This window comes from Thunnus albacares, chromosome 18 (assembly GCF_914725855.1).
Source record: "Thunnus albacares chromosome 18, fThuAlb1.1, whole genome shotgun sequence".
Taxonomy (NCBI): domain Eukaryota; kingdom Metazoa; phylum Chordata; class Actinopteri; order Scombriformes; family Scombridae; genus Thunnus; species Thunnus albacares.
Window position 1 is genome coordinate 25,849,818 of NC_058123.1, and position 26,780 is coordinate 25,876,597.

The 26,780-nt window shown below is 37.4% G+C and overlaps 1 protein-coding gene across 5 annotated transcripts in view; it reads right to left on the reverse strand.

Moving 5' to 3' along the window:
• LOC122968505 (cingulin-like) overlaps positions 1-17,418 on the reverse strand; it is a 44,620-nt gene extending 27,202 nt beyond the window's left edge. For all 5 annotated transcript variants that reach the window (XM_044333797.1, XM_044333796.1, XM_044333795.1 and 2 more), the window contains exons 1-3: positions 17,351-17,418; positions 13,091-13,204; positions 10,764-10,894 (exon numbers count right to left, since the gene is read on the reverse strand). In XM_044333797.1, coding sequence (XP_044189732.1) covers positions 10,764-10,894; positions 13,091-13,204; positions 17,351-17,380 — 275 coding nt within the window. In that variant the 5' untranslated portion in view covers positions 17,381-17,418. The remainder of the gene's footprint in view (positions 1-10,763; positions 10,895-13,090; positions 13,205-17,350) is intronic.
• Between the last annotated feature and the right edge of the window lie 9,362 nt (positions 17,419-26,780).

Genomic DNA, 26,780 nt, shown 5'->3' on the forward strand with positions numbered 1-26,780 from the left:
AGCTCCTGTCACTCTCTTTATCGTGAGACTGTTCTGTCCTTGAACAAACACAGTGACGCTGTCATAGATACACACTGAGATGAACAGCTCATGTAGAATTAGTGATTAATACTTCCTGTTTAAAGTCAACAGCAGTCAAATATTCACAACCACACGCAGGTACAGCAGGTCATGTGACTGCTGTGACTGTGAACACAGCAGGAGTCACAGCATCATGTATTAGTGATCGCAGTAGAAGCTGTAGCTGGAGTAACACTAGCAGCTACAGTACAAGCACTAAGAGCAGTGTAGTACTGGTAACAGTAGCATCAGCAACAGCAGTGGTGCTGGTGGTTCTACACTGCTACTACTGTAGTAGCAGTAGCATTTCCAGTACTTGTACTAGCAGTTCTACTTGTTACAGTAGTAGCATTGGTGATAGTATGATTATTAATATATGTAGCAGTGTAGTAGTACTAGAAACAGTAGGAACAGTTGCAGCTGTAGTAGCAGTAGTAACAGTATATACTAAGTATAGTATAGTAGCAGTATTGGTAATGATAGAAGTACTAGCAGCAGCAGCGCAATAGCCTACCAGTAGAAGTGATAGTGTTTGTACTGGTGACACTGCTAGTTGTAGTAGTTGAAGTGTTAGCAGTGGTAGCACTACTAGTGGTACTAATTATTGCATTACCACCAGTAATACTACTTGTAGCAACAGTATAGAAGTATTAGTAAGAGTAGCAGTAGTATTACTTTTAATATTAGTCATTGTAGCAGTGTAAAGTATTAGTAATAGTACCAACTGTACTACTATAGCTGTTGTAGCAGCATTAGTAATGGCTGTGCTATTAGTTGTAGTAGTACACACCCTAGTACTAATAATAGTTTTCCTTGTAGCAGAGATGTAACAGTATTTGTAGTGCTAGTGCTAGTACTCGTTCTATTAAGACTGGCAGCAGCAGTACTAGTACTAATAACACTAGTAGGCAGAACAGGCTAGTAGAAGTAGCAGTAAACAGTGGGGAGTAGTAGTTAGACTAGCAGAAGTGTTAGTTGTAGTAGAAGTAGTAGATATAGTTGTAGTATTACTCGTTCAATTCTGATGGTATTAGAAGAGCGGTAACACCCCTACTGACACCTGTGTAGTAGTAATAGCAAGTCCAAAAAGTAGCTAGTATGGTAGGCAGCAGTAGAAGTATTATAGTAATGAGTAGGAGTAGTGGTAGTAGTACTAGTGGCAACTGTAGTAGCAGCAGAACAATGACTGTTGTACTAGTCCAAACAGGGAGCATAATAAACATATTGATTTATCTCCATCTACATATCAACTCATATGAACTCTACAGTCAGAAGCAAAGGCCCTTGCTCAGTAAAGTTTCATTCAGACATCACGGTGTAACTGACTATCTGTCCACTGGGAGGCGCTAAACCTCTGTACCAAAGTCTGAGAACAGCAGGTGATAAGACCTCAGAGAAGTGTTTTGTTTGTGAGGAAGAAGAGGAGGCTCATCTGAGGGAAGCCTTTGATGAACAAGCTGAAGAAGTGACATCAACATGTAGAGAAAGGCAAATTAGTAGAAACGACACAAACAACGGCACAGAAACACAAAGGCCCTCTGGGAAATATATTAACATTCTGTTAATGAGGTTTTCAAGGAGGCGTACTGACTCTCCTGTGTGTGTGTTTGTATGTTAGGAGGACTGTTAGGAGGACTGAAGTAAATCTAAAACAGGACAATGATCTTTGATTTACTTTCACTCGGTTCTGCGGGAACAGAATGTTTACACTGATGAAGCAAATTTCTGATGACAAAAAATTTAATAAATGTTGGAGCGTATGTGTAAATTAAATTAAAAGATGTCCATTACAGGGAATGAACAAGTTTCTCTGAGGATCAGAGCATGGAGCTGTTTACAGTCAACAGCTCAGTCAGTGAGGAAGAGATTTATTATTTGATTTTTTTTCTTATAATTTCTGCACTACTTCTCCTTTTTTCTTCACTTTTTCTTAAAAACAACTCAGGATATTTTACTATAAATGAGGAACCTTTTATTGTGATATTGATATGGACATTTTCCAAAATCAATAAATGTAACAATATGGAAAATATATGCAAATCATCACATAAAATAATCAAATTAATGTGTTTTTATATGAATGTGAACCAAACATATACATACATACATACACATGTTTCAGAGCGACTTCTCAAAGAAACTATTTTGAATAGATTTTGATGAAAGCCTGTTTATACATTCGTAGATCCATAAGATGAATCGATCATGAAAGGATTTGAAATCTGCTAAACAAAATGAAATTATCACGCAGTCAGTCCAGAATACTAATAGCTTTATATTTCAAAGAGTATTAAAAATGTTCTGAAAGCACAGATAGTCATATTCAATATATTGTCCTTTTCCACATATGTGTTCAGTCACAAATATAATAATATTTGATCCTGACGGCACTGCAAAGCTCCCTCTGCCTTTTAATGAAAACAGAGTTTCACTGCGGCCATGAAACTTTGTTGTGCAATAAGCAACAAGTAAGTCTTGTGTCCAGTTGCCTGAAGCATCTTGGGAAATATTTTTCATAGTAGTTTTAATAAAAGTAAGATTTGCACAAATTTAATGTCTGCCCTTGAAGAAAATCCTTATATTATAATCCTTATATCAAATCCTTATATTTCTACTTAAGTGCATTTTGGGGCAGTTAGATCAGTTTTCCAAACACATACAGATTCAAAAAACTACAGCACTAACAATGAGGAAAACCACTTGATGTAAAATCTTTTCTTGAGTGAGTCTTTTCTCATTGATTAGCTGAATGAAAATGTACCAAGCAGAGTGTTTGAATAAAAAATAAAAAAAATAAAAGCATGAGGAGACTTTTATCCTGTCAGGTATTTCTACCTACATTAATGAATTCCGACACTTTCAGATTTAATTTTTCAGGATCTGTCTTTTTTTTCAAATTCATTTATTCATCAACTCAGGTTTCTTCTCCTTTGAGTCTAACCTCATATTTCTTTCTTTTAAATTGTAACTATTTGTAGTTAATGATTGCATGATACAGATTTGAATGTTAAAATAACCATGCCACCAAAACACCACCAATAAAAGATTTCTGTTGAAATCAAGATGTGATTCACCTAAGCAGGAATGCAATACCATGGCAACGGCTGCTTACCATAAGCCTACTCCTGCTGGATCGTGGGAAATCTCCCAGTAATTTAACTTTATCTCACAAGTCTTGCAGAGATGTTTCTGGTAACATCCTTCAGTATGACGTTAAGAAAAAATGAACGTTGTGAGAGAAATCTTGAGGAGATTTCAAGACTTTGAAGTTCATGCAAATAAGCAAATTTGTCACCTGTCAATCACAAATCATCTTAACCAATCACACGACTTAATTAAACCGCTGTGTGTGTGTGTATATGTGTGTGTATGACGAACGACGAGGAACATCATCCATCACAGTGAAAAGGCCATAATTGTGTGTGTGTGTGTGTGTGTGTGTGTGGTGTTGTCAATTTCAGAATCACATACACACACACACACACACACACACACACACACACATATTTAGGTGAACATGCAAACAAACAGGCATATGCCACATGGTAACAATGTGTCAAATCCCTCTCTCTCTCTCTTTCTCTCTCTCACACACACACACACTCTCTGCCAGCTGTCAGTGTGTTCTGATTAGGTGCTTATGTACTGAAAAGCGTGAATAGGGCTCCATAATTACGTGAATGTATGTGACAAACACATTTCACTCCATAATTGCAGGTGAAAAATGTGTGGGTGTTATTTTAGTCTTCTTTTTTTTTTTTTTTACATTAATGTATCTCACCACTTGCAGCCTGTCACATATAGAATTTTCACTGTGTCGAGGTTACACAGGATGTATACGCTGTGTGTGTGTTCATCCTGCCAACAGAATTCATTTTGATGCATAAAATCTACTCCAGAAAGTGTTTCAGTCATGGACAAAGGTGGTCCACCTGTATGTAAATGAACATAAATATTCATATCTGACTCCCCTTCTACTTCACACTGATTGTTAAAAATGTTTATGTGTACAACATATTTGCAATCACAAATAAAACTAATGCTTCTAAGTGTAAACAGAGGTTACATTTAAGTCATTCGTCAAACAAAAATACTGATTAATCTGTGGTTGCAGCTTTTCCAATGTGAGGTTTACTTTTTTAAATGTTATTAATTGATTATTTTGTTTTACAAACTAAAGGGTTCATTAATTTGTTTGAAAAACAAATGATTTGTTCATGAAAATAACTGTTAACTGTAGCCCTTCATTGATTTTATAAAACGACGCAGCCATAAACAGCTTTGTTATAACTTCAAAATGGACAAAACTCGAATGGTTGTTGTGCTCTTAGAAAAAAAGAAGAGGATTGGAAATGAAAGATATAGGAGGGAGAGTGAGGGAAGAGTGAAAAGGATGAAATGTGTATGAAAGAGTTGAAAGATATTTAGGAAAATAATAAACAGCTGAGAGCGAGGGAGGTAAAAGAAGATCAACATCTTGAAACGAGAAAAAGGGAAAGGAGGAAAACAGGATGAGAGGAATGCAAGGACGAAGCCAAAATGTTTTGACAGGGTGAGGAGGAGGAGGAGAAGGAGGAGGAGGAGGAGGAAGATTGCAAATAGAGGCAGTTGCTGATTAGGAAAGGAAGTGAAGAAAACTCTGCTGTGTCTTTAAATCAGAAGTAAAGAGAAACAGAAATCAACAATAAAAAGAAAAAGAGACAAAGAATGACAGAATAAATAAAGAGAAACAAACAAAAATGAAACAATCTTGTAAACAGAAAGTGAAAGAGAAAAAATAAAAATGGGAGTAATAATGAGAATAAAGAAACAACAAAGCTGCTTCATGCTTCTTGGAACTATAATTCCAGACTATAAATGTCATCATCTCTTCTCACATCGCTGTGACCTCTGACGTTTGTGGTTCTGATGTTCCGTAGAAGGAAATTAAGCTTATTCTGGATAAAAGAGTCAGATTTACTGGAATAAATCAATGAGACTTCAGAGCTTTCTCACCTTGTTGATCAATTTCATGGTCAATGTCATAAGATTTTGAAGATACAATGAAGAAGGAAAGGATGATTGTTCAGAGAAGAAGAAGAAGAGCAAGATTAGGAGGGGGTTGATGGAGTTCAGCTGGGTGTCTTCCAAACTGCCAGTCTGCCTGTTAGTCTTGGCAACAAGCTGAAGTCTCCTTGCGTAACTGGACTAAAGACTCTGTTTCTGTCTATCTATGGGAAAATACCGCTGAAAAACACATGAAATCCATCACAATCAGACTTCATTTATTCCTCCATCATGTGCTGCTCAGTCCATACTGGTCTGTACTGCTGTGAGCTTTTAGCCCATCATGCTCTGCTGCAGATAATAATGTTTGTATTATTGTTTTGAAATGAAGCAGGTTAGGTTGTGATTTGTTTTGAGATACTTCATTAAACTTCTTATAGAGAATATAAGTACTTCGATTAGTATTTGTCCAGGTTTTGACACAATCTATCTGTTGATTTCCTGTGTCTGCATCCCAATACAAGGGAGTTGAATAGAATTTAGTTTGTGGTGCTGACAGCACAAAAATTGACATTTAGAAAAGTCAACATGTAGAGCTGAAATAACTAGTTGATTCATTTATTAGTCTATAATATGCCATAACATTGACAATCCAATAATCATTTACTAAAGTGATAAACTGTCTCTGGTTCAAGCTCTGCGGTTGTGAGTATTTGCTGAGCTTTCAGCTGCATCTCACAGTCTACATCAGTGGATGAGGTTGTCATGGAGATGGCTCAGTTACATATATACTCCGCCAATATATAACCACCTGTTCCTTATGATGATATTTTGTTTTCTGTCAAACTACTGTTTCTAAGGTCAGAAATTAACTTTCATACTCAAATTACTATTATCTGCATGCTACTTATTAAAGGGTCAGTGCACTCAAGTAGTCCTTATGGTATCTCCATGCAGATAGTTTTGGTTTTATTTGTCGACGTTTTGACATAATCTGTCTCTGGGATTTCTGCCTTGATTTCTGCTTATGTCTTAAATTGGACCTCTTTAATCATTTGAAGATGTCTTGAACTTGGGATCTCAGAAATTGTGATGCATATTTTACACAATTTTCTGACATTTTACAGACAAAATGATAAAGAGACTGATGAAGAAAGTAATCAGCAGATTAACCGACAATGAAATGCTGTGTTTAAGTTGCCTCTTCTTTAACAAAGGAAAAAAACATTGGGTGTTTCCCAATGCTTGGTGTTGATAGAGAATCATTGTGAAATTCCAGTCCACCATGTAGCTCTGGGTGCTTCCAGCAATAAAAACACTAAGTGTATTTATAAAGTGGATTTCTGAGAAAGTAGGAAGATAAACATCACAGGAATGGCAGCCATAATGAGAAAAGTTGGAATGTTTAGTGGTTGATTTATGTGTATCACCAGTTTAGATTCAGGCAGCTCAATTACAAATAACACAGAGCTTAAAGAAACAAAAGTCTTAAGAATGAAAAAGGAAACATGTCTGATTCCAGTTTTTGTAATTTTATCTGAACATGACAGATCTATGTCTTAAGTGAGTATGAAAATCCATCCTGGCTTCATTTTATTCTACTCAACGGCTACCATCTCCTTTTAAGGTTAATTTTCTATAAACATACTAGTCTTTAAACCTAAATGAAATCTTAATGGAGCATCCATTTTCAAAATTAACACAAATTATTGAAAGTTGTTTTTGTGTTTAGAGCAAGACATTTTTCCCCATTCAGACAGGAAACAAGGAACAGTCACAAGTCAAAACATTTAACTGTCACTGAAATTCACTTGAATATTAAAAACAACAAGCTGTTTTGTTTCTTGATGAGCTGTGATCAGATAACAGCCTAACAGCAGTAATACAACAGGAGGATAAAACAGGACACAGTTATGTTCTCCAGACAGCTGCAAACAGCAACGTCAAAGCAAAGTCAAAGGCGCTGAGGACTGGAGGTCAAAGCTGTAAGCCTTTTTGTAATATCAAATGGAAGTCAATAAAGCTTGTTGGATTGAACAGCAGTCTGCAAGGCCTTTCAACTACAAATGTCTATGTGTTGTGTAACCAGGCAACAAGGTCATAGTTTTCTATGGAGATATGGGCTCCAAAATGAATGAAATTGAACTTTAAATCCCCAAATACACTGAGCAGCACTACACTTTGCATTGTCAGGAGGTGGCTGTTATGATGGCGCCTATTTTGACGTTAATTTTGTGCATCTTAGAATTACAGAAGTCATGTAACTACAGTATAAATTGTCCGATCCTTCTGGGGTTGAGCAGAAATTTAGTTTTGTGAATGTTTGCATTCTGATGAAGACTTTGGTATATGAGTGCTTTGTAGAATTGTAATGCTTTACCTAATGCTCTTCATCCTACTTTGCCTCACTTAGTTTGAGGAAAGTTTGGTGCGAAAGCCCAGTAAGACCACATCAGCTTCAACACTTATCCATGGAGGTTACTGCTTGGTTGGGATTATGTTCTCACTTGTAAAGCTCACTATGTTCTCACTTGTAGAAGCACAGTTCTGTTGTCAGAAGAGTTGAAAAGGCATCATTATCACCTTTACAAAGAAACTCAACTGAAGCAAAGTTTAGAAAAACTGTTCCAGAAGTGAATGGTGTAGAAGCTGCTTGATTGCTGCTGCTTTTAAGGTTCACTCAAAAAAAAAAGAATAGCCTTATCTCCGTTCCTAAATGTTGCAGAGTCTTAGTTCAATCCTCTTTCCTGCACAAAACCCGAACCAGTGTTGGCGCTGTCATTACCACATAAGCCTCCCTTAAAGCTGAGGAAAACCCCAGTAAAATGAAAGCAGAATGACGTCTTCTTCTCGTAAGCCAAGTGGAAGAGAGAACTGGATATCATGTTGGGCAGGGGAACAGGAGACATGTAACAGTTTAATAAAAAATATAAATCTTGTCAGATTAAGCCCTTGATCCAAGCTGTGACTGGAGGCTGTCAGTCTTGGCGATGAGCACCAATGTTGCTGAGAAATTTGAAGATTTTCTGGAAAATCATCAGAATAGTGTGTGTGTTTGTTTGCGTGCGGGTGGGTGGGTGTGTGTCTGCTGGCACACCTTGAATCCTGAAATGTGTTTTAGCTTGTCTTGTCTGACAGAAGTGAGACCAGTTGAAGTGTTGTTCTGCCAAACTACTCGTCATGGCAGGAGTACAGAGAGTAGGAGCGAACAGGGTGAGGCAGCAGCCACCTACTACCATCTGAAGATTTACTGTCAACACAGCACAAGAGGCAACGAAATCTGAAAATTCACCAGGAACTTTCATTTTATGCTTATATTGAAAGTGGACTTCAAACATTGTCTAACTTTTGACTACACTTTTACAGTTTTATGGTCATGGTGATTTATGGTGTTTGTCATAGAATCACAGACAGTTAATGATGATGATGATGATAAATAAGGATACAGCAGACTGGTATCAGCGCCAATAATGACCCTACAAAGCAGATCCGATATCAACCAGACATGACAAATAAAGTTAGACATTTTTCCATTCATTTGCTGTAGTGAGATAACGCTAATGCTTGACGCATGAAGCTACTGCTGATACTACGCCATTCACTCAATGTGCTGCACAATAAATGCATTTTAGTGTGAAGGCAGAGGTAAGCCTTTAAGGCTTTCAAACAAACTTGTTTGTACAAAGTGTTGTCCAACCACATCTGACAGCAAAAGTATTTATAGGTGTTCAGAGTGTTCCTTTGAGGGCGAGATGCAATAATCGCTCAAATAAGGCTAATGATGCACACGTCAGGACACTCTCTCCTCGGAGGCATTTATGATGTTGCACATGAAAAATGGCAGGAGTACTAGTGTAAAAAATGACAAAAATAAGAGTTCATAACCTGCTTACTTTCTCACATCTGCACACCTGGCCGATCACTTTGTGAAGTGGGCGTAGTTGTCAGATTGCCAGTTTTGGGTAAGTTACAAAAATGTTGGATGCAGCGCCCTTAATTCTGACATTGGAAAGGTGTGGCAGTAATGAGTTTTCAATGCGGTTTCATGATCTAACAAGCAATTAATTTGAAGCATTCTAACGCCTTATCTGTGAAACCACAAGTGTTGACACTCAGTTAATGTTACCAAAGATTAACTCCATTAAGTTTTTCTAAAACTAGATTCAGACATTTTCTGTTGGGAGGTCATTTTGAAACATTGCAAGATCAAAATAGATCTGAAAAACTCAATGTTACTGTTTACCTTATAGCTGGTTGGTGAAAAGACGCAGGAGTCTAAAATTACACTGAATAAAGCCTTTTCCTTTACCTGCCATGTAGACACATAAAGTAAGTACAACATCAGCTCTGATCATTCTTAATCACATCAGCACAGTCCTGTTTGTCAAGTCTGTATCTGTACACAACACCAGTGATCGTACAGCAGGAGCTGTGTGTTACATGTATCAGACAAGTTAAACATGACGGTGTTTCTGTCTGTTACTAGCTTGATGCAATGTAATGATACAACTTCAGAAACCTGAACAATCTCATTATATTTGCCAAAAAGCCTGTAGGTGAATGAACTGATGTGTAGTTACACATAGAAGAATGATGTTAATCTCTCTCCATACAGAGAGGTTATAGATTTTAAATTGCAGGGGAAAAAATGATCACTGGTTTCACATCTGTGCTCAGTATCAGCTGATATAACTGTTGCATGCAACCACACAAGGAAATTGAAATATATAGATTGAAAATTAAAAAAAAATTGAGCATAGACATTCATTTCTGACTGTTAGGAACAGGGTATGTAACAAAATCTCACGGTCTTCATAAATACATAAATGTATTGCAATAAATACATTTATTTATATGTTCATATCTTAGACACACAAGACGTGAGGACTAGACAAAATATCCTCACTTACCCAGTCTAAATATGAATTTGATAGATTTACTGGAGCACAAAACCACAAATGCCTGAAAGAACCATTCACTTTCATTTTCCCTCTTTTCCTATCCCTCACTCTCTCTCAAACACACACACTCACACACACACACACACACACACACACACACACACACACACACACACACACACACACACACGCACACGCATGCACACACACACAGGCAGGCAGGATCCTGTTGTTTTCTCCAGCAGAGCAGAACCTGCTGCTGTTATGAGATACAGTAAAACTCCCACAGTCGTGTTCCAGCTCTGTGACAAAACCCCACAAACCAGCACAGAGCTGCCTCCTACTCACATGTTCACACACTACACAGCACGTCCTGATTTATATAAAGAGGAAAGTCCAGTTTCCGAACAATCAAGGGTTTTCCCAAAATGCTAAATTTATATTTTTAGGATCGTGAATATCTCTAAATGAAAAGGATTATCGAGAGAGGATGGAAAGTTGAGAAAAAGACTGTAAATTTGAGACCCTTTTCAGTAAAACATGAAGAATTTTTAGTTAATATTTTATATTGTCTCATATTGTGTTTATTTGTATCCATTAGTATTACAGCCAATACCCTTATTGTATGTCCTGATTACAGAAACAACACTTTGACATTTGAGAGATAATTCTTATGACCAGAAACATGCATGTTAACTGTTAATTGTTAACATTTCTGGAGGACACAGAGCAATCTAACGGAATCAACAATTTATGTGCATTCTCATACATACAGTAGCTTCATTGTACCAACCACATAATATGTGACCGACTCACTGTGTGTGTATGTTGCTGAGCTCCTGCTCTGTCTGTCTCTGCAGATGCTGGAGGTGAGAGGTCAACTCCTCACTCAGAACGGCAAACCTCCACAGTCCTCCTCTTCTAGTGTCCGACTCACTCACTGAACCCTAAGACAGAGAAGTTGTTAAAGTGAACAAAACTATGCTTGAGTGGAAACCAAACATTTCATCACTGATCCAACAAACTGATTTTGTGTTTACATGATGTCAGTCTGCTGGTCATAGTAGCATTATTGTTGATGTGATTATCAAGCTTATATATAGTAAGTTAGCATATTAGCATGGTAGCATGAGTGTCAGCATCTCAGTGAGAGATGCAAGTAAATTATAAACATTGCATAAAGGCACATTAGTGTGTACATTTCTGTAGCCGCCATGAATGTGTGTTAAAAAAGGATATGAGAGTAACTTCCTGAGTAAATGTTGCTTGAACCATAGTGGCATATAAAGTAGACCTGGATGTTCTTCTGACTTATATTATGTGCTAACTAGCCTTTTGGCTAGTTTGCTCATGTTTACTGAGTCATCTCATTTATTAGCTGCACTTGTACAAATTTAAAGGGCAAAACATGTCCATCATTTGATGCCAGTAACGTTAGCTCACACCGGACATGATTGTTAGGCTGGATTTATAGTTATAGTTCTTTCTCTAGATGACATATCAAAGAAGACATTTTTCTTTGTTAGCAGGGTGAAAGGGTAAACTCTTACACACTGCATCTAAAAGGAAAAACAGTGTTCTCACACTATAACCACAAAACAGACAAATGTTTCATTAATCCTCATAGATTATACAGTCTGGTGAGCATTTGAATAAGAATGTACCTATATAACATTTCATCTCTCAGTAGTCTGTTGTCTCAGTTTGTCAGACATAGCAACACATTGAGTAAAACAGAAAAGAGAGATGAGTCACCAGTTGAGGGAAGAGAGGGGGAGTGGGAGGGGAGACAGGTAGAACAGCAGACAGACAGGAAGAGGTGAAAAGAGACAAACAGAGGATAACTAGAGGAGACACGTGAGGGCATGATGAGAAAAGATAAAGTTGGTGGAAATGACATGTAACGTGGTGTGTCTGAACTCGTCGATTCGGCGGAGTCCTTCAGTGAGCGGCTGTGGGCTGGAAGACAACAGACCGACTGAGTCATCCTGGCAGAACATGATGATCACCCTCATCGTCCCCCTACGTCTGTCTGTCTGTGTCCATGTGACTCAGTCTGAGGGGACAAACTGGCACTATGTTCACACAGCAGCCAAATCTGATTTGTTTTTCAAATGTGATCTTTCGTCCTCATTGTCTACATTGAAACTTGCAAGTGGCTACATAGAATTGTGTTTTTTTGTGTTTAGCATGGTCCAAAATGAGTAAAATTGCTGTGGCTTATTCAAAAAAAGCACAGGTTTTTTTTTTCTTTTACTTGCATTTCCAGATATCATGTTTATTATTATCATTATTATTATTATTATTATTATTATTAAGGCTTCAAAAAGAATGTCTGACACTTATTCAGTAGAGTAAATTGGATTTGAGCTGCCTGTCTGAACATGGCCTCAGGAGAGCTCAACAAAGAGGAGAAGAAAAGGGTGAAAGAGAAAAATAGACAAAAAAAGACAGATAAGGACACAGATTCCCACAAAGAAATGGAGAGAAAAATCAAGCAACTCACATAAAGACAGTGCCGATAAAAACAAACTCCTGTGTAGACTGTAAGGAGGAATGCAGTTAAGGCAGTGTTGAGCAATTAGACCTGTACCCTCTAGCAAAGATTTACATTTGAAAAAACATTAGGGTAAAAAAAAAAAAAAAAAACGACTAACTCCAAACTCAGCAAAGACACAATGATACTTGCTGCCTTTGCTGAACTGCTGATAATCATCTAACTGTTTATTACTGGAGGCGTCATGTTTCAGATTCCAGTAAAGCTGCTCTCAAACAGTTTCTGTCCACCTTCAGTTTAAATTGTAGATATTTAACTCATCAAAGTGTAAAGTATTTTGTTCAGATCTGTCCGACTGGAAAACTCTTTAGGTGATGCTCAAACTCACCACTGAATAGCAACACATCTATTAAACCTACATATATTAGTTCACACATTTTCTTTCCACTCATCCAGTCATCATATGTTTCTGTGCTGTTTTTCATCTTAGTTGTATATTTAATTGAAGGAAATTACTCAAATAAATTACTTTACTGATAATTTTTTTTAAAAAAAAGAATAATTTAAATACACGGTAATAACATTATACAATTTGATTTTGGCTCTTATAAGTGGCAGGCGACTACTGCATGAGGAAGTCATTTACCTGTTGGTCCTCAGTGATAGTGGATTGTAGGATGTGAACTTTGTCTTCAATCAGTTGCCGTAGTCTGCCCAGCGAAGCAGGGAAGTCCTCTCTGTTTCTCTGGAACACTGGAGACTTCAGAGAAAGAGAGACAGACAGAGTATTTTGTTATTTTTATCAACTTTCATCACAGTGACCCTCATACAGTAAATCTGCCTGATGTTTCACAACCAGCTGCTGTGGCAACAACCAAACACCCCTGGGAGTCTGATCCAATTGGCCGCTGAAGAAGTGAAAACATCTTGTAAAGAAATCTACTATATCCCTATTTGGACTGAGCAGTTTGGTTGTAGATTGAATGGGTGTTCAGGTGGGCTGTGATCACACCTGCACATCGAAGAGCCGAAAAGGAGGCTGAGACTGATCAGAATTGTGTTGAATGCATGTTCAGTTATTTGAATTGCTCTAGTTTTTGTGGTTTGTCATAAAATATTTTTGCAGTCTATAAGAAATTGACTTTATTTGATACTATCATCTAAAAGACATTTTGCAAATTTAAAGTAAAGCCTCATAGTGACTGCTTTGCCTGACTGTCTGGATGCCATCGCCGACCAGAATACAGGCGACATCAAATTAGCAAAACATCATTCTCTGAATCTTGAACAGGTGTTTTTGTCAGTAAAGAATGGAGAAAGACAGGAATGATGAGAGAGAGAAAGACTGAAATGTAGTGAATCCAGCTCTCCAGAATCACCTGTGAGACTTCAAAGACATACACGTTAGCTTGCCGATGCAAAGTGAACGTGTCCTAAATACCAACACACAACTGTTTCCCATCTGACACATAAAATGCATCAGTGAACTAAAGTTTATCTGTGGTTCAGCCAGAATCAGATAGACAGAGTAATCAGATTGGACCAAAGAAAGTCTGGAAAGTTTAGAGCACTAAAATAGGACAGTGTACAATTTTGGGCTAAAATTGACTTGACATGATGGGACACAACACAGCACGCTACTAATCACCATCAGTTATATCTGTACAGTCAAAGATACTAAACATTTGAGTAAAGTGTGTGATCAAAACAGCATTTTGGCATCAGAATCTATGAATATTGTGATCTTTGTTTACTATGTTTACTTGTCGTAAACATAAGTTGTATTCTTTCCTGTTGTAAATGCATCTCAATGTTTTTAATTATTTATAGACCCAAACAAAAAAGAAAAGAAGTAAAAATGCAACTTTTCAATCTTAAATAATCCAGTGATTAATCCAGTCAATTAATCAATTGTCACTCAGTCTACCTATCAGAAGTTCTGAGAACCAACAGTCTGAAACCAAAAGATATTCAATTTACAATGATATAAAACAGAGGAAAGCATCAAATCCTCACATTTGAGGAGAGTTGAGGAGAGTTTTTTGCTTGATTAAAGAAGCTACTCGAGAGATTTAGTATTGTACTTTGATAAAGTTGGGGGACTCACAGGAAACAGATTAAAAAAGAATGGTCTTAATAAGAGCAGCAGAGGCTGAGATATCCGGTCTTTTAGTCACTGTGTATGAGTCATCTCCAAAAACAACAGATCCCACAGTACATTTCCCATAATGGAACGTCTTTCATCAGGCCGCCCCGCCTGATAAGCATCCATGTCTTTCAAACTCTACATCCCCAAGGCTCTCTGTTAAAAATGTGAAGTCTCGAACAAAATCCATGATAACCCTGATGACATCATCAAGGTTATTTCCTGATTATTCTACTGACCTTAAATCGATGGAGTACCACTTTAAACCACAGAAGGGATTATTCAGTTATGAAAATAGTATGAAAGTAATCGACTCATTATTAACTTACAACGACACGAACAAAAGAAAACAATATATCGAAGCATGTGAACTAGTCTAAAATGTACTGTGTGACTAAAGATGATATAACAAAGTACATCAGATAATATCTCCTTTCTTTGGTGTCACTTTTGTTATTTAGGCTAGCCATTACAGTTACACTTGTCTTGAAATGAACTGCTGTCCTGACTAGCAGACACAGTAAATAAATACGCATGCATGTGACTGGCAGTTTGTCAGGTAACATGGTCTTTAGAGAGATTGTGTCCTGGTGGAGACTTCCTTTCTACCTTTAAGCGTGTCAGGTGAGTGACAGGAGACGGGGTATGTAAAAACATGACCCCTTGACCCCATGACCACCTTTGCTCCGCTGATGTTTACTATGATGGATTACCTCGCTCTGTGGAAGCCATTATTCAAATGTAAGGCAGAATGAGTGGCAGCAAATGAGAAACACAAACTGTCATATAACCAACAACTAGGCTGACTTAAAGGACTAGTGTGTAAGATTTAGGGGGATCTATTGGAGGAAATGGAATGTATGTTTTCATTAGTGTATAATCACCTGAAAATAAGAATCGTTGTGTTTTTGTTACCTTAGAATGAGCCCTTTATATCTATATAGGGAGCGGGTCCTCTTCCATGGAGCCCGCCATGTTGCACCACCATGTTTCTACAGTAGCCCAGAATGGACAAACCAAACCCTGGCTGTAGAGAGGGCTTTTCACATTTTCTGCGAGTTTCAAGGCCACTGTAGGTTCTCCTACATGCTTGGCAGGGGAGGGGGAGGGGTATTCAGTCGGTTATAATCTGCAACCTCACCACTAGATGCCACTAAATCCTGCACACTGGTCCTTTAATACAAAAACGCAATAGAGGAAAACTAAAACAACAACAACAAAACCTGAATTTTCCTTTGTTAAAGCAAGAGAGAACCTTTTCAACATTTTTAAGTTAAAAGTCAGTTAAATGTCAAAGTTTTCTACTTTATAGCATCAGAAATGTTCAATATTGTTCTAAGATGAGGATTATAAATTGGGGATGTTGATAACCTGAAGACAAGTCTGTCCACCAAGCAGAATCTCAGCTTCCCACCCACCACTGTTTGAAAACCACTACAAAGAGCCATTGTAAGCCTGTACAGAAGCAGCTAACCTGGGTGGCTCATATGTGTGATTTTATCTTAAAGAAGGAAATCAAACCTCATACATATATCTTAACTACAGATGGACAGCAGGCAATTTATTCCTCACTCGCCATATGAGTGTATGCATTCGTAACATGAGTGGGCTGGGTGTTCATGACACAGTGAGTCTGTGTTGTCTGATTTAAATGCAATCAAAACAAGTCCATTGTGTTTTAATCCCTCTGAGAAAGATTACATGTACCAGCAGGAGCTTGAGGGAGCAGAAAGGGGTATGTACTTGTTAAATGGATGGTGGAAGTAAGGCAAAAAGAAGTTTACAATTTAGATTACTGAAGTAGCATATGACAGTCAGTGGACCCTTACTTTTCAAAAAATCTCTATAAAAGTAAAAATTGTGCCTGATGAAAGTGGGATGCTGTAATACTCTCCCTGCTTGACTGTTACAACCCTGTCTAACAGAAATTATGATTTTATGATACTAATTTGTTTTCCCAATTATGCTTTGCTGGGAAACATAATTGGGAAAACAAATTAAGGAAAATATAAACTAGAGGACTAGTATTTCTTGGGGACAAGATTACACTGTCAGAATAACATGGATATTAAATCAAATCAAAAATAAAACATCAAGATGCCATTTCAATAGTAATGTTCTAAAAAGACTTAATGATGTCTCCTAGTATTGAGGCTTAAATGACCAAAACAAGCTAAATGTCATATCATTACTTTGGTATTAAAGCTATGTCAAAGTGTAGCCAAATGTTCCAAAACCTATGCTTGAAAAAGACCAAATTTACTCAATTCTGTAACTATAAAGATTTTAAAAAGACCAACTATAGCTAGGTATCCCAACTGAGGCAAATGTTCCAAATGCCTTTAAAATATCAAGTGTAGCTACACAGAAGACACAACTGTCCTACCAGCATCAGTGTAGGCTGTCAACTCTACATTGATGTTGTTAATATTTGACTAAGTCACCCACTGGGCTTTAATCAACTTTAATGTCCCATTACTAACCTAAGTCATTCCAAACAAAACAGTAACGTAAACTCTTCAATACTAAAAAAGCATTAAAAAGACATAGTTAAGCTAACTGTAACTAACTGCAATTATAAGCCTTCAATACTAAGCTATTAAAGTTGCTGTTTAAAGCCCGCATTTAGTCGATTGTCAAAATACTTATACTTGTAAATTAGCTCATTGTTTCATCAGTAAAGCTTTAAAAAGGCAAACTTTATCTCACTGTCTGATATTTAATAGTTTCTAATCTGTAAAACGGTTCTAAAATACTCACAGCAGGACATGGAGAGAGAGGAGGATTCATGATGACAGACAGACTCAAAAGTAATTTCCTGACTGAGCTCAGACCACAGGGGGTTTCTGTGTGTGTGTGTGTGTGTGTGTGTGTGTGTGTGTGTGTGTGTGTGTGTGTTAGTGGGTGGGTTGCACTACTGTGTACATGGAGATGACCCTAACTACAACCTCCCCACTGCCCAGAATGGACAAACAGATAGAAAGAGAGAGAGAGGGACTGGGTGAGAGAGAATGCAGGTTTGTTAGTTAATATCCGGCCAGAGTTTGTCAGGGTTTGTGTGCCTGATTGATCAGGTTACTGAACCTCTCATTGCATGTGTGTGTGTGTGTGTGTGTGTGTCTGTGAGAGAGAGAGACAGATAGAGAAAACAGAACTTATGAAGGAAGGGAGGAAGTCTGAATTTTGTCATTGCTTTTTTTCTCCAAAAAGTTAAACTGAACTGAACCAAACTAAACCAAAAAGGTTGAGTTTAGCCTCTCACTTTTGCTCTACAATTTCACAGTCTGCTTTACCAATTATGTTCACATATGACTGAATAATCCTGGGTTTTGGAGAAAAGTAGGTACTGGTGTTCTGTTTGTAGGTAGGATTATGTTCTTTGAGTTTATTAAAAACCTGTAGCCACACAGCAGCAGGAATGATATTAGCACCTCCAACTTAAGAATGGGGCTGTGCGCATTAACACACTAGGCACAGTAGGGGTATCTTCATTAATTACTTGTAATTATTAATAATCCCATCATGGCGACAAGATCAGTCAGGATCTAAGTGACATTCTTTACTTTTCTGAACATCACACATAAACTGTAACACACAGATTCTGAGTGTATTCGGTCAAATCACTTGACAAAGCAGCTGTCCTCAAGATAAATCCTGAGCTCTATCAAAGCTGTTTGGAAATTTTTATATTAATGTGTGCTAATTATTAAACCTGGAGTACAAATATTAAATATTAACCAGAGCGCACAATTTTTTTTTTTCTTCCCAATGACATCCCCTGGGCCACGCACTTTTGATCCACAATGTAAAGCAATGTATTGCAACAAAAAAGTCTTAAATCTGAAAAAAGTATATGTTTTGTAATGGAAGTATGCACATGGAACAAACGATATAAAATGGCCTAACTATCTGTCCAATAGTTTAGAAAGACCATTTTGGGTTTTACTGTACAAAAACACACCTTAATATAAACTAAACAGAAACAATTCAACAGTATGATAACTCACAGTCTTCAAGTCCAGTCATGTTAGCACTAAGACTGAATAAACCATGACTAAGGGCCCTTTCACACCGACCTCGTTTGACTTTCGGACTTTTCAGTTTGATCCGAACCAAAATTACAAGTGTGAAACATCCCCCAGTCCACAGTCCAGACCAAACAGCCGAACCTTGGTCCGATGAAAAGATTGTGGTCTCGGTCTGGATCAAACTCAACCATGGTTTGGTTTGTTTCTTGTGTGAAAACATTTTTTGGATGGTTCGGACTTTCAGACCAATTACAGTAAGTTTCGGCAGGCTATCATTAGAACTGTAAAAAGCACATGGGGAGAGGAGGAGACCAAGCTTTTAATTTAAATATGGTCCGATGACGTTATAAAAAGTAAACTGGAAAAATGCTGACACTTTCCAGGTATTTTCGGGGAGGATGAGAGAGGGGATATGAGAGGACAAGAGATCAATGCCACCTGAAGATAAAGAAACTGTAGTATATATAGTATAATAATATAATATAGTGACTTTTATAGAATGTATAGACTTTCAGGTGTGAAAAGGCCCTAAGTTTGTGGTTAGTCTGGATCACAGGGTTACAGTTCCCAAACCCCACCCAAGTCAAAGGAGTCCTGATCCCCATCCCAGAGTGTGTCTGGGTGTTGCCTAATGACTGTGGCAGGACGCCATGTCAGACACACCTTAACAAGCAGGCAGGTATGAGGGTGGAGCCTCCCTGCGTGTCTGCAACTCTCTCTGCCTTTTTGTTGACTTTGTTCTTTTCGGTCCTTATATCTGTCTCTTACTCACACACACTCACACATGCAGGAGTTTATGTAACAAGACAGAAAACTATACAGAAAACTCTGCAACAGTCATTGCACTCAAAATTATTACAAGTTTACATACTTGTGATTAAGCCATTCTTGTCTCACCAGAAGTGGGGGCTAAAAGTGAAAAGTGTGCCCTGAGGGTAGCGCTAGAGGAAAGGTCAGGGGTCACCAAAGTGATTAGGATTCTTCCTCTGTTGGATATAATTATTCACAGCAAATTTTACAGAAATCTAGAGATATCTTGCTATGGACTAAAGCTTTGGGTGGACAGACTGACCGTTCTGTACAGGGTTCTTCAATATTCAAGAAGTACTGAGCACCAACACGTTTGAAATATATAGTTGCTCTATTTAATATTCTGTGTGAGTTAAAGTTAGTTCCACATGATCGCAGAGAAAAAGGAGCCAATGTGGCTTCCTGACTGTAAATATTTCAGGACAAACACAATTACTCTGCAGTGCTTTATTTATCTTAGAATTTACTACCAAACTGACGAAATGAAAGATCTTTAAAGTAACTCCAACTTAATTAAAATCTACTGATATGAAAATAACTTTCCCTCCCTGAATGCTCTGGCAGCAGCTCAGAGGAGCGTCTCATTCTTTTCAGATGAGACATCGCAGACTCTCCCTGTTTGAACAAATAACATTATACACTCAGGTGAGGCTGCTTCTCCACCCACAGGAAGTTATGAATTATCCAATTATCTTTGTGTAGTACATCAATACAATCTGTTTGTTAATTGTCACTCAGAAATGACAGGTTGTGCAGGTTGTTTATATATATATTTGATGATTTTTATTTATATGGAATTTTGTATTATTTGTATCGTATTTTTTCTTTCTTGTCTTTTTATCATTATCTTTATCTAATAATGTCTTCATTTTTTAATCTTGTTTGTTTATTATAATAGTTAATAATAATAGTTCAAAGGCCTTAATTTCTGTTTCTAAATGTACATTTAAAATAACTCTGATTGAGATTGTAGGACTAAATGTTTTACATTCTAATCATCTGTAACTTTTAAGCAGATTAAAGGTCAGAGGTCATGCATCTCTGGACTTGCACTGTCATAATAATGACACTCATTACTCAGCAAACAGATCTGTGTTTGGTGAGGTACATCCATGGGTACATCAGGGAACTCCCCTGCCCAGCATGCCTTGCCAATGACTCACAGCTGTGGTATGTCACCTTGTATACTAGTGCACTTTGACCCAGCAGGCACTTTAAACTGGGAGTGAATTGCAGGAGACGCCCTGCAGGCTCATTTACTGACCAGGAATGTTTCATTATGATGGGAACAACTTTTAACTACTTATCTGAATTCAGCAACACTGTAAAATTTATGATTTCATGATTAAACTTTCCTCCATCATTTTACAGTGAAGTTCCAAATGGTAAATAATAGTTAATAGTTTACTAAATCAGTGTAGGTGTCTGCAAAGAAAAGTGTTTTGTTTTTTGTTTTTTTTGGCAAATAAATACATAGAATAAGAAAAATGCAATGGAATATTTTAACTGCTCACCCTCGTTACTTGTGAATGAAGTCATTAATCTTTGCTTCTGGCTGGTAGCCCCCAAAAGGACTTAAGGGATTTGAATGCAAAGAGAACACCCAGAGCCTGTTCCTTTCTTTGTTTTACCAATATCTACAAATATAATTCTTTGCAGGCTGAATGTCAACTATTATAACCAATACTTTTTACCTGATTGTTATCCCATAAAATATATTTGTGCAACTCAAATTATGTTTAATTTACCACCTGTACTAACCAATTTCCTGTGGAACTTTACCATGGGAATTATTACCATGCTGGAACAAATGCCTGGCATAAGGCTTTCCGCAGGTTTGGAACCTGCCTGCAGCCATTTGCTTCCACAACACACAAGAGCGTTAGTGTTGATGGACACTGACACTGTCAGTGTTCCAGTTCATCTTAAAGATGTTGGGTGAGGTTGGGATCAGGGCTCTGTGCAGGCTAGCCAAGTTCTTCCACACCAAACTGGGAATACCATTTCTTTATGGACCTGACTTTGCACACAGGTGCACTGACATGTTGTCTTTCTCAAACTGTTGCTACAAAGTTAGAAGCACTCAAATACTATTGTATGCATTAAGATTTCCCTTCATTGAACTAAAGAGCCTAGCACAACCCAGGAAAAATAGCCCTGGAGCAAAAGTACACTTAAATAAATAGACAAGGTTGTCTATACATACTTTTGGCCACACAGTATTGGAAACTTTGGGATCGCGACTAGAATTTGAAATAAAGCATTCTTGAGTTTGTACAAATGAACCAAACATTTACTGTTCCTCGCTATACATTATAAGAACAGGGCAGGTTGGTCATACTGTATCACACAGTTTAATCTTGGACTGTGCAGTGTGCTGTATAGTGGCATGCACCTCTCTTTCTCTCTATAAACACACCAACTCTATAAAAGAGTAGAACCAGTTTGTACTTAATGATGCAGTGAATAATCAAAATATCAACTATCTTGTATTTGCTCTCTCACTCTTTTCTCCTGCCCAGTTAATTGAAGCGAAGTCGAACCAGTTTGTCCGTATTTAACAAATACACGATCACACCTCTCTCACTCTCTCCACTATCATTATCTCTGTAAAACTGAACAAAACAACCAGTTTTTGCAGCCTCTGTGTTTCTTCAAAAGCACTCACACAGAAAATATGTTCATTTTTTTTTTTTGGTCATGTCCTCTATAAGGTCTGACTGTGATAATCAGACTGCACCTGACTATTATAATGCATACTATAATAGTTATATCTAACTATTATAATGCATCACTTCCTAAACTACCTGCCTTGTTCATTACAGACAGACTGGATAATTCATGCATCTAGAAGAAGATGAAGTGAAAGGGAAATAAATTTTGCAACCATAGAAAGCTTACAGCCACAGTTACAGAGACCTGATTGTCAGGATTTTAATTTTCATTGAGTCTCAAATACAGTGTATGGAAGATAATAGAGGGTAAAATGTGCCAAAATTGAATTGAATTGCAGTCAGTTATTGAAAAGTATTAAGATGTGTTCTGGCAATATCACTGTATGCCTCACACTTTGTGTACACTACACTGATTAATGGAATATTATTATTGCATAAAAGTGTTACCACAGGTTATCTGTTATCTTAGGTTTGGCACAACACACACACAAATACACACACAGGACTGGTTTTGTAACTTAACTGATCTCCTCCCAAAGTCTTGCCCCAACCCCACCCCCCCCCAAAAAAGGTAAAATATCTCTCAGCTGTCATTTGTCAGATAGACAAGAAAGGAGACAGATAGGATACAACAAAGAGAGAGCAAGTAGACTCGCAGACAGACAGAGAGAGAGAAAAATAGATATTCAAGCAGACATACTTTTAAACTGTGTGATTAGGGTTAAAATGTTATGTTAAAATGTCTTTTGACCATAAAGCAGGTCTGTATACCATTTCATATGAATTGTTTTTGACATATTGGCATAGACAACCAACCTAAGCTGTCATTTAGGTATAAGGATTTGGAATATTTATGATTGATGTGATGTATGGTTTACAGCCAATGGCGATGTTCAGTTCCCAAGCATGTAGTTTAAAGTTCCCACAGTGTAGCTACATGAAATGCCATATTCATGTCATATCAGATTTATTCTAATTACCAGTTTCCGACTTGAACATCCAACATCCGAGCTGTTATTATGACTGAGAGGTCCGATATATCCAACTTGGCCATTGATAATAAGAAAGTGCCTTAAAGGGCAAACAAATATGTCTGCCTCACATCAGGCAACACCTGTCACTCAGGTATTTAACCCAGATTTAAAGGATATAGTGTTATATTGACAATGCACAGTATTTTAACCATCACACGACCAACTCTGCAATCATACAACAGTAATGAGGTGTCCATTGGCATGAATGCTTGCAAATGGTAAACATGGGAATCATTCCTATCACTACCATCTTCCTACAACAAGGGTGTGGAAGTTGGGTGGTGGCGGAGCATGTAATGCATTTGATGTACATGACAAAGGCCTGCTTCACATCCACGTTCCAACTTGTTAATGTTGTGTGCAGGGTTTTTCGTTTGTTTTGGTTTTGTTTTATTGTTTTTTACAGTAAATCACTTAACAATGGTCTTACCTGAATTTAACCACGTAGATTTTGTTTCCTAACATTAACCATGACTTAAACATATGCAGATATTCTGGTATATTTAACTGAAAAAGTTCAAAATCAATGGTCACAAATGTCATCAGTGAACATGATCTTGAGTCTGGCAGAATAATCTATAATCAATGTTCTGTGAGGTTAGTGTGTGACAAAAATGACGATCACAAATTGTTTTATCAATATTCAGATCCCTATTATCACGTCTATTCTTTCACCAAATGTTTTATTGCTCTTGAACAGTCTTAATTAAGACTAAACTGTCTTCAATTTAACACCGTATTTATTTCATAAGCCTCCAAATAACATTTCAAATTAATCAATCATTAGATAAATATTGGCTCTGAAATTTAATCAAAGCTCCAAAAACAAAAAAAAAGAAATCACAGCATTACACATGATCAAGTTTAATTAAATGTGTGAGCAAAAACTGTGATTAATTTTGGAACAGTAATGTATACAGAAAGAATGTGTTTAAGAGCAAACAGACAGGCGGGTAGAAAGATGCACAGATGAGGAGGACTCGCTTTTTTAAACTCTTTCACCTTCTCATCTTTTAGATCAGTTTGAAAACTAGAACATCAACAAAAACAACAACATCTCTCCGAGCACTGCAGCTCCCACCCAGCACCCACCCAGCCTGCACCCGGCCCTCTGACGAGGCTTAATGAGTAATAAGCACTGGGTGACCACAGTGTTGGAGTCAAGCCAACTTCCCCAGATGCCAAATTGAAGCCTGGAGGTACTGTATAATGCAAAACAACACTCATTAAAACTTGGAGGAAAAAACAAGGAGCTATAAAATGCAAAAATGCACTAAGATGCATTTCAGGAGAAGCTCGGTGGCAGTTTCTAAACGACGGAGATGAATAATTAGGACTCTCAGGCGTCCATTAGCGGGAGAAATTACAAGATGTAGAAAATGGGCTCTAAAACACAATCATGACCCTAAATGGTTTGGCCTGAACATTATGCTAAGGTGCGGAATGTAAGCTTTGGAAAGGCTGATGAAATGGAGTGAAAGGCAAACAAAGTGAGATTTTCAGATCCAGAAACATATTGCGAAGCATTCAGATGATTCAGTTATATGTCAGTCTGTAGTTTGTTTAAGTCAGTATGTGTTTTGGAAAAGAGAATTTAAGTGCTGTAACAAAAAAAAAAGGATTGTTTAATGACAAAACAGGAAATGTTTAAACAAAAAAGTAGGTGTACAAATAAGTACGTGTTACTGCAGCCAAATATCTATTGAAAGAACTGGAATATTGAACAATTGTTGTTCATGGCCCACTGTACTATTTCTTCATTTTAATCACTCTTTTCTACCAGTTTTTCTTTTTTCCTTGATGGTCCCAATCCATAATAAAAATCAAACATTATAATATTTGTAATGACAACAGTGGGCAGCGATTGAGTTACACACAAGATTTTATCTCCCAAATGTCAACACCAACTGAACCAGACTGGAGCAGACGTGGGTCAACTGATGTGATGCCCAAATCATAATTTACAGTCAACTCCACAATCCTAATTTATGTTCTGACCTTAATCAAATATTTTGACATTTTGGGAAGCATGTGTATTTGCTTTTCTTCTGAGAGTTATGAGAAGATAGAGAAACACTCTCATGTCTGTATGCTAAACATGAAGCTGAAGCCAGCAGGGAATTAGCTTAGCCTAGCATACAGTTTGGATCTAGGATTAAACAAACAAGATATAATGTGGTTATTTGTCAAATTTAGAGGTGCTAGTAGGTGGATATTTTAAAAACTTGGGATGGGCAAGGCTAGAAGTTTCCCCTTGCTTACAGTCTTAATGCTAAGCTAAGCTAATTGCCTGCTGGCTGTAGTTTCATATTTAGTGTACAACAGTACAGTAAGTACAGTAAGTGGTAGAAGAACCATAATGAACTCCGGTGGCCTAATACAGAAAATAACAGACTTGATGGAGAAAACATTGAGTTTGTCCTTGTTTGTCACCCTGTAATACATTATTCTTACTTAAGCAAACACTGTGATAAATTGCTGTAAAAATACAGCCAAATTCTAACAGTAAGGTACTGTTCTTTCTAAAGATGGTAAAATACTGTAAATGTTGATGCTTTTTGAGTCAAAACCAAGAATGGACATTAACAGCAGACTACTGTAAAATTTGATAGTAAAATACAGTATTTTCATTTTCACAGTCACAGTAATGGAGGGACAGAAGCCACTGTCAGTAACATCATACTGAAAGAACAGAACTACATTTGTGCATCTGGTTAGCCAATTAGTGACTCCATTTAATTTTTGCTAACATTAAACTAGTATAATCCCAGCAAGCACCTGGCAGGCACAAGAGAGAATTTTCAGGTTGTGTTCTTCAGTTTGAAGTTTGAATCACTAGTATTTAAACATTATTTACACTGCTGCTTGCAAGTCTAATTTAAAGATTATTTTTGGATGACTGTTTTGTCTTGAACTACACATCAGTGAATGCTAACGTTAGTCCGGCCTGGTCTATACCTACACCTTGTTTATTCCACTTGCATTTCATACTTAATAATAGCCTTCTATCTAAAGCACATAACAATTGAAGTTTATTCAAATATGTAGCCAAATTGACTAAGTTATGTTGGCTGCTGAGCCCCGAAAGACAGAATATTGGTTATCTTAGCTTAACCCAAGTGTGTGTTACTACGTTCTAGCCAGGTTGCTGCAAAGATGATTTAGGTTGTTGCCAAACTGTATTAAAACCTGGGACATAATACGTGATGTTACATGTTGTTGAGAGGAACAGAGGCCAGTCGGGGAAAGTAATTCTTAAGAAGACAAACAAGTTTCAGTGAATCCTCATCACCACTCTTCTGAAGAACTTGACGTCACTCCATAAAGGGAGGTTAGGTGTCCTTGTATAAAATGCTTATCTCTGCCATTCAATTGTTTCATTTCTCTTTCTCTCATTCTTTTCATTCTCGTTTCTTTCTCACTCAGTGAGCTGTGAGCCTGGAGGCCTGGACGCCAACCTTCTGCCAATTAAAACAAAGGACATTGAAGGCATTACAAATTGTGTATCCTGCAATCTGTTTATTTGTGCTTTTATATTTTTTAAGCGGTAGTTAGCAAAGCAGTTGCTGTTCAGGATATTATAATTAACAGATTTACATTGACCTCCTTTGAAAGGGCATGAACCTTGAGAATGATTTTTTCA